The sequence below is a fragment of the Salvia splendens genome, chromosome 12, assembly GCF_004379255.2.
Source record: "Salvia splendens isolate huo1 chromosome 12, SspV2, whole genome shotgun sequence".
Taxonomy (NCBI): domain Eukaryota; kingdom Viridiplantae; phylum Streptophyta; class Magnoliopsida; order Lamiales; family Lamiaceae; genus Salvia; species Salvia splendens.
This window is the reverse complement of record NC_056043.1, coordinates 30,132,459-30,145,024: the sequence shown is the minus strand read 5'-3', so window position 1 is coordinate 30,145,024 and position 12,566 is coordinate 30,132,459. Positions and strand designations below refer to the sequence as shown.

Genomic DNA, 12,566 nt, shown 5'->3' with positions numbered 1-12,566 from the left:
TCTAAGGGTCCTCATTAGTGATAGATTGTCATTTTAATTTGGATTGTCAATTTAGTATAATCCGATAAGGGTATATTTATATAAGTAGAATGTTGTAATGGTTCATTTAAAAATTTTTATACTCCACTAGTTAGAACACAAATTTTATACTATTAGTTTATAAATATATTAATATCAATTTTATATCAGTTCTTCACTCAACATCAATTTACTAATTCATTTAACATCAGTTTCTGAGCCGATATATTTTTAGTTCTTAAAATTCACATTTTAACAAACTTCTAGGGAACCACTTCTAAACATTTCATAATTGAGGGAACCACTAAACATTTCATATCTATCCGAGCACAATTAGAACTAAATGATTTACAAAATTACAAAGCACATCAAATGCGATTGCCGTACGTATCATATTAGCAATCTGATTTGGTTATAACCTTCTACATACTAGTACTACTGTATAATGTTGCTTAAAATATAATTGAGTTTTGTTGTTTCTAATTTTGTTTAAATGACTCAATAATTAGATGTATTGAGCTGTCCATGACAGCTGATGCCCAAGCTTTATATCTTAAATAAAATGGTGTTAGGCTATTTTTAATTGTACATCAAATTTTATTTTTGGTGCAGAAAACTTCTCCAATTATATTAGAAGCCTAAATTTATTTTGCATGTTTTCATGAAACAAAATCAAAATATGGAAATTTTGTGAGATAAATAATAAAAAATGGTGTAAAATTTGAATTTAGTGTACAAATTTAGAGTAAAAAATGAGTTTAAGTTTAGTGTTACTGGTTGGAGATGGTTTTAGACTTATTGGTAGATCTTATTTTAGTTCACATAAAATTTATTTTAGTGTTAATATGGCTTGCCAAAAGAATTAAAAAGAAGAAAATAGTGGATTTGGGAATATTATATATAAAGGCATTCATTCATTAATATCTTCTTATCCAATTTCAATTTTCGCATTTAATTATTTCTTAATATGCTATTATCCAATTTATTAATATGCATTTATAAAGGCATCCATTCATTAACATTCTCTTGTCCAATTTTCATATTATTCTGGCTTAAATTACTGTAGCTATTTTTTAAACCTATAAATTTCAAAAGAGCGTATGACTGGATTTAATAATTACTCATGTCTCAAAAAAAATATTGAAAACTATAGCAAGTAAAGAAATAAGATACATTAACATATATTCAATCGTAATTGAGATCAAAATAATCAACTTTTAGTTCATGTTCTAGCTAATTTGACCCTTTTTGTAATTCGATGTTTAATTGTATACTTTTTTGCGTTTTTATGAGATAAGATTGTGGGAAAAAATTACGGTAACATAATTGTAACTATTCTCCCACGCGTTTAATCAATTGATCGAATAATAAAATAAAGCGGATGGATCATGGATATAACCTTAAAAATATTTATCTTATTTCAATAATTATTGAAAAACACTTACGTTAATTGGTAGCGTGAAGTCAAACATGATCATAATCTGACACTCTTAATTATCGTTAACACGGTAACTCCAAATAAAATTATAGACTAGTTTTCACTGTATGCAATGCTTCAAAGCAAAATTCTATATATCTCACTATATTTTAATATCCCCAACGGAAATATATTTCAGATTTTTTTCAAAAATTATAGGAAAATTGAAACTTTAAGCTTCAAGTTATTCACTTCATTTCTGAAGATTTAGAACTCTTAACTCTTCGAAAATTAAATCCTAACACTCCTCCCGAAAATTGACATAGAAAAGTTATTACTAAAGTCTTAAAAGATTTAGTGTAGAAATTATACATTGTAATCATAAAATATTTGTCCTTTGAATTATGATGTTTTTCACATTTATTGGAGTTTCAAAACAAAATTAGGTTGTGTATGGGTTAAAATTAATTATCATTTTTCTCCAAATTGCCCCAACCCTTCTACTCAACTACATAACCCCAAATATATATACATTCGTGCAAATTGCAATAATTTATTTCGAATTTGAAATACCTAAGTTATGTTGAGATATTATCACCTCTTGTGGACTAAGTGGCTGCAAATATGTTATTGCTTATGAAAATGAAGCTTTCGAAAACATAAATAGTGAATACCAAAAACAATATAATCGAAAGAGAATGCGATACCTCCAAGTGTTCCGATAATACCATTAATGACTTTTCATGGAAATATCGAAAAATTTCTTAAAGATCAATGTTCAATCAGAAAACCAAGCAAACAAATTCCATGAATCTAAGTTAAACGCATCTGTGGGGATCAAATCACTTATGATTCACTAATTACCGGGACCTCTTTTGTTATTTGATCAACAACGAGATGGCTAATCTCAGTAAGAAACAAGCCAATTACAAGATATAGGTTACAACTAGAACCGTATGTAACTAGTACAAGATTTAACGAAAACCCTAGCCTATATTTGGATCTGGCACCGACCGAATATATGAAGCTATACTATGTGAATCTCCTGCACACTTAATACACAAGTTAGTAACACAAGATACAAGATCCTTTCGGATCTAAATCACAAAGGAAATACAAGACCTGAGAAGGGATATAAGATTTAGAATATGGCTCAGGTCGCACATACGACTGCACAGGGCCAAGGACCTCCTCAATCTTCACCAACAAATCTCAAGGGAGAACAGTGAAACAATCGAACCCCAAAACCTAGGGTTTCTCCGATTACTACTACACAGTAGCCACCTCACACATCAAATGACTCACAACCACAGCCACAAGGCTTCAAGAACACACGAATCCCACGGATCTAAGAAATCAACCGAGGATCTTCCACCAAACAGCCATAATCGAACTCAACCGTTCGAAACCAAAGAAATCTCCGAATCAACACAGGAGTTGAGAGATGTACACTCGATTCTCACAAAAACTGAGAAAGGGAGTCACTGGAGAAGAAGATCTGAAGCCATTTCAGATAGATAAAGAAAGGTTCTAGAGAGAAGCCGGAGAGAAAGCATGTAGAGAGAGAAACAAATGAACAGACTGAGTAGCCGAGACGGCTCAGGGAGTGTTTACACTACAAACAAACACACCCTAGATTCAACGGTCCTCCATCAAGATCCGTGTGAGATGGCATAGGTAGCACCTATCAGAGCGTCCATTTAAGTATTGGGTCAAACCGGATTGAGTCACCAATATACATAAACGAGCCATTAATTAAAATCAGCCCAACTGATTTAAATAACAAGCCCAAATTGAAGTCCACAATATATCTCACAGCATCATTCAAGCATAAAACAAGAAAAATGCTCTTACGTCAACATCTAATGCCCAAAGCTCTCAAAACTCAAGTCAATTCCAATGTTTGAAAAGAATATGATCATCTATATATAATCAATTTTAAAATATTAACTATGTACGCGATTTGAAAAAAAATTGTGATTACATTTTTATTAGTAGATTTTGTTTGTGCTAAGACCATCCACAATAGGCGCCCAGCGACCGCCCAGCCGAGCGCCGGCGCTGGGCGGTCTATTGCAGCCGCCCAGCGGCTGAGTGGAGAGAGAAACCGCGCAGCGCTGGGCGGTCGGCTGGGCGGTCCGTTCGGCGCTATTGCAGCGCCCGGATCGCCCAGCGCACCGCCTAGCGCGAAAATTAATTTTTTTTTTCCGAAACACTATATATACGCGCTTTGCTCGTCATTTTCATTCGCACCACTTGTTTTAACGAGTACTCTCTCTATCTTAATTTCTGTTCAAGATCAACAACGGGAAATGGATCTCAACAACGAGCCTAGTTCCGGGAGTAGCGGGTCACAAACTCCGACGATCCCTGTGGGAAGTGGATGGGGTCAGGTGCCCGGGTACTACAACATGTACCCGTGGCAGCAGATGATGCCCGGGGCCCAATGGGGGGGAGTCCGCCGGGGGGTTTCCGCCGATACCGGGGTGGGTACCCGGGATGCAGATGATGCCCGGGGGAGCACCGGCGACACAGTGGACTCCGGGGGTCGTACCGGCGACACAGTGGACTCCGGGGGTCGTACCGGCTACACAGGGGACTCCGGGGGTCGTACCGGCTACACAGGGGACTCCTGGGGGGTCCCCGGCGACGGCGGGGGATGTCTATCGCCCCAGTTTTGATTTTTTGACTGGGTCTTCGCACACATCGACCCAAACACCCTTGGGGTTTGATAGTTTCTCCTTAGATGAGTTGGGGTTTGATACTCTCGGAGCTCCGGAGACTCTAGTTCAAGGGGGGGCAGTGCCGGGGCGTGGCGCCCCAAAGAAGAAGGGCAAGAAGAAGGTCGGCGAGTCGTCGCAGCCGGGTGAGGAGGAGGTACGAAGGAGGTGGACGGACGACGAGAACGTCGCGCTCAGCAAGGCGTGGGTGAGTGTTTGCGACGATCCTCTCGTTTCGAACGAGCAAAGGATCGTCAACATGTGGGGCAAGATAGCAGCAGCCTACCAGAGATTTTGCCCGGAGGGGAGGCCCCGCAACGGAGAGGATTGCCGGAAGGGCTGGAACCGAATCAGGGCGGCGGTCTCCCGATTTTCGGGTTTGTACACCAACGCACTCCGCATGATGAGCAGTGGCCAAACGGAGGATGACTGCAGGAGAATAGCGGAGAAAGCCTTCCCACTGAAGGGTTTATACAAGGACTTCACCTACTGGAACTGCTATCTTGTACTGAGCGAGTCCGAGAAGTTCCGAGTAGGTGTCGACTCTGGCTGGCCGAAGAAGCAACGACTGAACTACACCGGCGATTACAGCGGCAGCAGCGGAGGTTCCCACGACCTCCCCGAGACGACGCAGGAGTTCCCCACGCCGCGTTCGGTCGGTGGCCGACCTCGCCCGATTGGGCGCAAGCGCGCTAAGCAGGCGGCGAGAGGGAACGCCGGGGCTTCCCAGGAGGTCCAGTCGGCATCCCCCCTTGGCCAATCCACCCAGGAGCTCAAATTCTTCGCTCGCGCCCAAACGCGCGCTCAGTTGATCAAGACGATGGCCGAATGGCGGGTGGCGACGGATCCCGTGGAGAAGAGCGTGCTTCAAACCTTGCTCATGAGCCTGCAGGACGAGTTGGAGGCTATACGGAGGGAGACCGGTGGCGGCGGCAGCGGCGTAGGCGGCGGAGGCGACGGCGATGGTGGCGGCGGCGATGGTGGCGACGGAGGCGACAGCGACGGAGGCGACGACGACGGAGACGAGGAGTGAATTGTCACTCTTTTTATTAATGTATTTTTTTAAAAAATTAATGTACTTTTTTAAAATTATTGTACTTTTTTAAATTTTAATAGTATTATTAAACTTTACCCGTATATGTCTCGTAAATTAAATTCCGTATATTGTGTGATTGTTAATTATGTCATTTTATATAATTGGTATTAGTGATGTGGCTATTGATGTGGCTGGGCTATTTATGATGTGGCTAGGCTATGGCTGGGCTATTTATGATGTGACAGGAGGATTTTTAGTGCTGATGATGTGGCAGTGGCTAGGCTATGGCTGGGCTATTACTGAACTATTTCTATTGTGGATGGCCTAAAAGGATACGTTTACTTACTATCAGAAATACAGAGTGGGATTTTTCAGTATAATAAATTTATTGGTAGATCTAACCAATAAATAAATAAATTTATTGGTGGACAATTATAGGATGAAACAGCTCGAGAATATTCCCGCACATCTATGAAAACCACTCCTACTAAAAATTGAGGCGGCGACAGGTCGCGTGGACCCCACATGGCCCCACAATCCTTGTCAGACTCTTTTGACAACTCGCTCCACCTCACCTGACCCCTATATATATATCCTCCAGATTCCCAATCCCACTATTCCCGCTCCCCTCAAATAAACCACTCAAAAAAAGGGTAAAAAAAATATTTCCCCACCGCCCCACACGGCGGCGCAACCGGAATCCTCCATGTCGGCACCAGAGCAGCGCGGCCTCCTCCGTCGCAGCGGCAACCAGCCGCCTCTCTGCAAGCAGAACTCGTGGTCCCCGGACATCCTCCGCGACGAGGCCTGGACCAACCGCCGCCGGAGTCACCGCATCCGCCGCGGCCGCAGCGTCACCGACGAAGACCTCGAGGAGCTGCGCGCCTGCTTCGAGCTAGGGTTCAATTTCGACTCCCCCGATCTGGATCCGAAGCTCTCCTCCGCTTTCCCCGCGCTCGAGCTCTACTGCGCCGTCAACAAGCGCTACACCAATAGCCTCTCCCGATCTTCCTCCGCGTCCTTCTCCGATTCCGATTCCGCTTCCTCCACTCTCGAAAGCTTCGGATCGTTCATCGATCCAGGTAATTTTTTTTAAATCTGCTTTTTGTGTTCAATCTGCTTTTGTTTGATTGGGTGTAGAAGAGGAACTTGTGAACGTTTTTCGGTTCTGTGTGATGTCGATCGATAATTGATTTGGATGGATCAATTGATTTCGAATATTTCTGTTTGAATAGGCGAGAATCCGGAGATGGTGAAAACGAGATTGAAGCAATGGGCGCAAGTGGTGGCGTGTTCTGTGCGCCAATCTCCGCCTAACTTATGATTGGGTTGTTGTTTGTTGCAAAATTGCAATTTTAGCTGATTAATTAATGACAGATAATCAAACTTTTTGCCCTATTTAATGGGGTTTGTTGTAAATAACATTTTTCTTTAATTGCTGTTTGAATTCTCTTTCCTATTTTTGGAACCTATCATTGATGTATTGAATGAAAGGAAAGAGCAAATAAAAGAAAAAAGGAACTTTGTGTAAAACTCGATTATATTCCGCCATTGGATTATCGCATTAAATTTGAGGTTGTTGCCGCATTGTTTGGAGTTGCGGCGCATCTTAGATTCTGCAGTTCGTAAAATTCTATTATATTCGGCCATTGAATTTTCGCATTAAATTTGATTTTTGGAGTTGCTGCCGCATTGTTTGGAGTTGTGGCTTATGGTGACGCACCTATCTTTTGGGGCTAAGCTTGTTTATGTTTCTAGTCCATTGTCCATTGTCCTAGTCTTACTATGCCGGTGATGACCTTTTTAATACGTTTAATCCTATAGGTTTTGTTTACTGAATTTGTCATTGCAAGATAATAGTCACTTGGAAATTGGAATCAAGCAAACCAAGATCTACACAGAGAAATTCTGGTTGGATTTGATTGAATTTTAAATAGGTAGTAAATTCATAGCATATTGTAGTCGTATTATATAAAAATGAATTATAAATGTTGATTAGTTTTAATTTAAATTAATTTATTCTTACGAATCTTGGATCAAGACTATTTATAACCATACACTAGTACTATTTGAGTACATAATTAGGTAAATTTTAAGCGTACAAGAAACTGCATGAAATTAATAATTGATGAATAGAGTTGGAAGTTTGGAAATTGATGGATCCGCGAATTTCTGATGTTAGTAATTGCTGGTAGAGAATGGAAACTACGACACAAAGAATTTACGTGGTTCGATTTACTGAAGTAAATCTACGTCCACGGGAAGAAGGGAGGGCAAGATTGTATTGCTTGATCTGTTTTCTACAGCTTTACAAATACAAACTTGCTATTTGCTATTTTATCTCTAGAGAGCTTAACCTTCTTCTATCTGATCTAAGTTCTATTTATATCTTGAACTAAGATCGTGGCTTGCATCACCACCCTAAGTCGTGGATGTCGTGTAGGTCATGGCCTAAGATCGTGGATGTAGCGTAGGTCATGGCCTACGATCGTGGCCTGAGTTGACACCACGTGGTAGTGGGTGTGTTGGACATCCTGTATGGGTCCACTAACTCCTTGTTCGGTCGAATACTGAGACCGAACTGCTTTGGTTGCCGATCTGAGAGTAGAGCTTGATGCCGACCTGAGAGCAGAGCTTGATAGGATGGCTTTTACCGAGCTGTAGGCTGAGGCCGAACTCTTTGGTAATGCCGAACTCATACTCCTGCTTTGGTTGCCGATCTGAGAGTAGAGCTTGATAGGTTGGCTTTTACCGAGCTGTAGGCTGAGGCCGAACTCTTTGGTAATGCCGAACTCATACTCTTCCTTGGGCTGATGGGCCGTCATTGCTGTTGGGCTTGTTTAGTACGCACCCCATCACTACCCCCCCCGAAAAGCGAAGTGAATCACTTCGGCGAAGCGAGTCACTTCGGCATTCTGGAAAAGGGTACGGGGGAGGCTGAAGTCAGGGGACGTGCCCTGCGCGTGACTGCATTAAATGCGGCATTAAATGCGACAGTAAAATCCGGCCGTCGAATCCTGAAAAGGTGGAATATGAAACGGTGCGATGATTTGAAATCTTTTCCAAATCTGATAAATACCGCCTTTCTTCATCATTTGAACACCTTTGCTATTGGCTTCTTCTGCACTCTCTATCTTTTGCGTGAAAAATTTCCTTCCGCTTTCAAAAATTTCCTCAGGATTTCTTCAAACTTTCAAAGAGTAAGAACCATGTCTGCTTCTTCTTCGTCTGAGTCTGGTAGCGGTAGAAAAGGGGGTAAGGGGTCTTCTAGCCGGAAAGAATCCGGGGAGAAGACCGTAGAGTATTTTCACAGTATCTTGAGTAAGGATACTGTGATATCCCTTTACGAAAAATACTCTTTTCCTGGGGGGAAGGCGGTGGTTCCCGACGATGATCATAGGGCTAACGACCCGCCGGAGGGTTATGCCACCGTTTACGAAGCCTGCTTAGAATGCGGGCTTCGTTTCCCTCTTCCCCCACCTTTTGTAGAGCTTCTTGATTTTTTTCAACTCCCTTTAGGTCAGGTGACTCCGAATTCTTGGAGGCACTTGTCGGCTTTTGCTGCCGAACTCCGTAGGTTAGATAAGGATCTGTCTCTGCGGGCAATCCTTAATTTTTTCCAATTTAAAAGGAAGGGATCTTGGTTTTACTTGATCCCCTTACAGCCTTTTAGGGCATTCTGCAAAACCAAGTGGCCGAAATGGCAAAACCGCTTCTTTTTTTATAATAGGACAGCGGCTCCGGGCTTCCCCTGGAGAGGGCCGAAGTCCGTGATTCCTCATCCTCGGTTAGAACCATTGGCCGAGCTCGATGGCGAGCTCAACAAGATTCCCATAGTTAGGAAACAATACACGGAGTCTGAGCTCGTCAAGGGCGACGTCGTGTTCGACATCTCGTCTTCGGACGAAGAGGCCGAGGGTGAGGATTTCTCTTTACCTTTATGTTCTACTGCTTTAACGAAGAAAACTAACCTTGCTTTCTTGCTTTTTGGCAGTGTACATGCTGAACAAGGCTACCCGAAAATCTTCGGAGTCCAAGGAGCCGGAGAGGCCGAAAACCACCAGCTCGGCGTCTGATGCCGAGAGGACTCCGAAAAGGCAAAAAACCTCTTCGGATCCGAAGAAGCCGGAGTCAACTTCGGCAAAGGGGAGGGGGAAGGCCCAGAAGCCCCCGAGAGCGCCAGAGAAAGACGTGGTCTTGGCGCCTCCTTCGGAACATATCTGTGAGCCGTTTTTATGGCCCACGGACTTCGCCGAGGTGAATTCTCTTCTTGATTTTCTGGCCTTGCTTTTTTCCTGTATTTTTTGTGGTCCCTTTGTTGACTTTTTTCTTTATTCATTTTCAGAGGAACGATATGCTCTCCAAGCTCGTCGCCGTCGAACTCTCCAAAGCGTCCAATGACTATGCTGAGATGCAGAGGAAGTTGGCGGCTGCTTGTCATCGGGCCGAACAGGCTGAGGCTAACTTTGAGAAGGCCAGAGCTGCTAGGATTTCGGCCCAGGATGAAGCTCAGTTTGCCAAAAACCAGCTCGTCATCCAGCGGGAGCAGACGAAACGGAGGGATGCTGCTGCCGTGGTTGCCCAAGGGGAGGCTCTCCGTGTTTACACGGAGAAACTCTTTTTGAGCAGCCAGTTCTCGGCCTTTGTCGGTAGTCTGGTAAGGCTAATTGCCGATAAGGGCGAGCAGGGGGCCGATGTCGTGCTGCCTCTGTACAGCCGAGAGATAGCGGCTCGGCTTCAGAATCTGCCGCTCCTTGAGGAGCTCGCTTCATCTTCGGTCCTGCTTTCTGCAGACCAAGTCCGGAGTTGTCGAGCTGATCGGGACGAGAACCTGGAGGCTATCTTTGCCTCCGTGGGACCCGTTTCACCCGCTTCGACTTACAACGGAGAGGGTGAGGCCGAGCCGCTGGAGCGGGAGGCCGAAGTCGATCAGGCCGGGCATCCGGAGAAGGAAGCCGATCAGGAGGCGGAGGCGAGGCCGGCAGGAGGCGAGGCTGAGGCTGAGGTAGCCCAGGAGAAAGAAGCTGTACCAGACCGAGGAGCCGGAGACGAAGCTGGCGGAGTATGATTTCGTCTCCCTTCTCTTAGTCTAGTTTCTTCCTTGTAAAATGGCCTTGAAGCCCTAGTGTAAAAAATTTTCCTTGTGAATGAAAAATTCTCTACACTTGTCTTCGTATAGCTTTTCGTACTTGCCTTTATTCCTGTTGTATTTTACTATCTGCTCGGTACAGCTGCCGAACTAATATAGCTGCTTTGTACCCAAGGAGATGGAGATACTTCACTGGAAACGGCTGTACTCTTCGGCTTTGGACGAAGCTGAGAGAAGAGCTATAGCCGATCAGACGAAGAATGACGAGCTTCTGGCTCGTTTAGTGAAGCTGGAGGCCGATATCAAGGACTTAGAGTCCGATAAGAAAGATCTGGAGGCCGAGCTGAATACGGCCATTGCTGAGAGGACTGCGTATGAGGATTACATCCGTGTGCGCGGGGGAATGACCATATCAGATGTTCAGAGTCGAGTTGACGAACTGTGGGAGGAATATCATGTACTCCGTATGAACAATGTGCTGGAGAGCCCGGCTTGCCAACAAGTTGTGACATCACTGCGGCGTTGGGCTTCTCGGTACAACATTGTTCTTTCTCGGCGCCCCTCCATAGAAAGATTCCTTCGGCATATCGCGCCAACAGATGCTCGCACTCCAGATCAAACCTCTGGTTCCCTTGTTCAAAATCCTACTCCCAGCCAACAACGAACTCCGGAACAGCCGGAAACGTCAAGACGAGAACGGGCTCAGGAGCAACCGGAATCGTCAAGACAGGGACGGACTGAAATTCGCCGAGGAGTTGTGACTATGAGCGAGCAAGATCAGCAGATGCTTATTGCAGAGACTCTTCATCGCCGAGGTGTTAGGACTTCTCGGGCTCGGGGAAGAGGCGTTGGGTCGAGGATAGCATCTCGTCGACCTGCTTATTCTTCATCTGCTCGGAACAACCGAACTCGGCTTCCAGAGGATTTTGCAGATAGGTGGCTTAACTTCAGCAACCCTGGACAGTAGAATAGTCCTTTGTAATAGCGTAACGCCATTTTGTAGGGTAGCTAAGTTGTATGCCGAACAAGATTTGAAAAATGAAATTTTGTTTTCGCTTCTAACACTGTATTTACAGCTTAGCGAAAAAATTTCATCGTACTCGTCCTCGGTCTTATGAAGTAAACTTCTTTGACCGGACTTGGGCCTTGGTCTTATGAAGTAAACTTCTTTGACCGGACTTGGTCCTTGGTCTGATGAAATAAACATCTTTGACCGGACTCGTCTTTGGTCTGATGAAATAAACATCTTTGACCGGACTCGTCTTTGGTCTGATGAAATAAACATCTTTGACCGGACTCGTCTTTGATCTGATGAAATAAACATCTTTGACCGGACTCGTCTTTGGTCTGATGAAATAAACATCTTTGACCGGACTTGGTTTGTGTTCTAATTTGGCGATTTTTGTCGCCGGGATCGAACTTTCCCTTGTCCTAATTCGGCGAGTTTTATCGCGTGGATCGGACTTTCCCTGTTAACCGAAGTGGTCTTATGCAGTAAACCTCTTTGACTAGACATGGTCGTCCCCGGTCTTATGAGGTAAACTTCTTTGACCGAACTTGGTCGTCCTAATTCGGCGAGGTTTATCGCGTGGATCGGACTTTCCCTTATTGCAGTTCGTTTCAGACGAAGTGCTTGTTAAGCTGAATCGCGGTCTTGTATCCTCCTTGGAAGCTTGGACTCACAATCGTTGGCTTATTGCAGTTCGTTTCAGACGGACTGCTTGTTAAGCTGAATTGTGGTCCTATATCCTCCGTAGAAGCTTGGACTCACAATAGTCTTTAATAATCGATCTAAAAAGGAGATCAGTCTTTAAAGAACGATATACCTTGGTACCATTTGTAAGAGACGACAAGCACATAGAGACAAAACACATAGAGAAAAAATGAAAAAGACGAAGGAAAAAAACTTTAAACCTTTTTTTTTTAAAAAACGACAAGTAAAAGGTACAAGTAAAAAACAAACAAATAAAAACACATACCCCTATGACCGAACTAGACACGAGACGGACTGACCGGACTTTTGTCTCTTACAAGTGGAACTTCTTGAGGTTGGAGACGTGCCATGTTCGGGGTACTTGTTCTCCTGACATGTGAGTCAATTTATAAGACCCTTTGCCGAGGACTTCTGACACCCGATATGGACCCTCCCATGTGGGTTCGAGTTTGCCCAGCTTTTCTGCTCGGCTTACTTCGTTGTTTCTCAAGACGAGATCTCCCACTTGAAATTGAAGCTTTTTTACCCTTTGGTTATAATACCGGGCTACTTGCTCCTTATACTTGGCTGCT

General features: G+C 43.9%; 1 protein-coding gene across 1 annotated transcript; it reads left to right on the top strand.

Moving 5' to 3' along the window:
• The first annotated feature begins 5,818 nt into the window (after window positions 1–5,818).
• On the top strand, window positions 5,819–6,724 carry LOC121757317. The gene is made up of 2 exons (XM_042152862.1): window positions 5,819–6,273; window positions 6,427–6,724. Exons 1-2 carry the CDS (start codon window positions 5,898–5,900, stop codon window positions 6,513–6,515), a joined length of 465 nt encoding a protein of 154 aa, XP_042008796.1. The 5' UTR covers window positions 5,819–5,897; the 3' UTR covers window positions 6,516–6,724.
• The last annotated feature ends 5,842 nt before the right edge of the window (window positions 6,725–12,566 follow it).

Bases quoted from the DNA above. Each gene is read 5' to 3' on its own strand.
- LOC121757317 (XM_042152862.1), top strand. From the start codon at position 5,898: ATGTCGGCACCAGAGCAGCGCGGCCTCCTCCGTCGCAGCGGCAACCAG. The intron at 6,274-6,426 runs GTAATTTTTTTT...CTGTTTGAATAG, and splicing joins CGGATCGTTCATCGATCCAG to GCGAGAATCCGGAGATGGTG.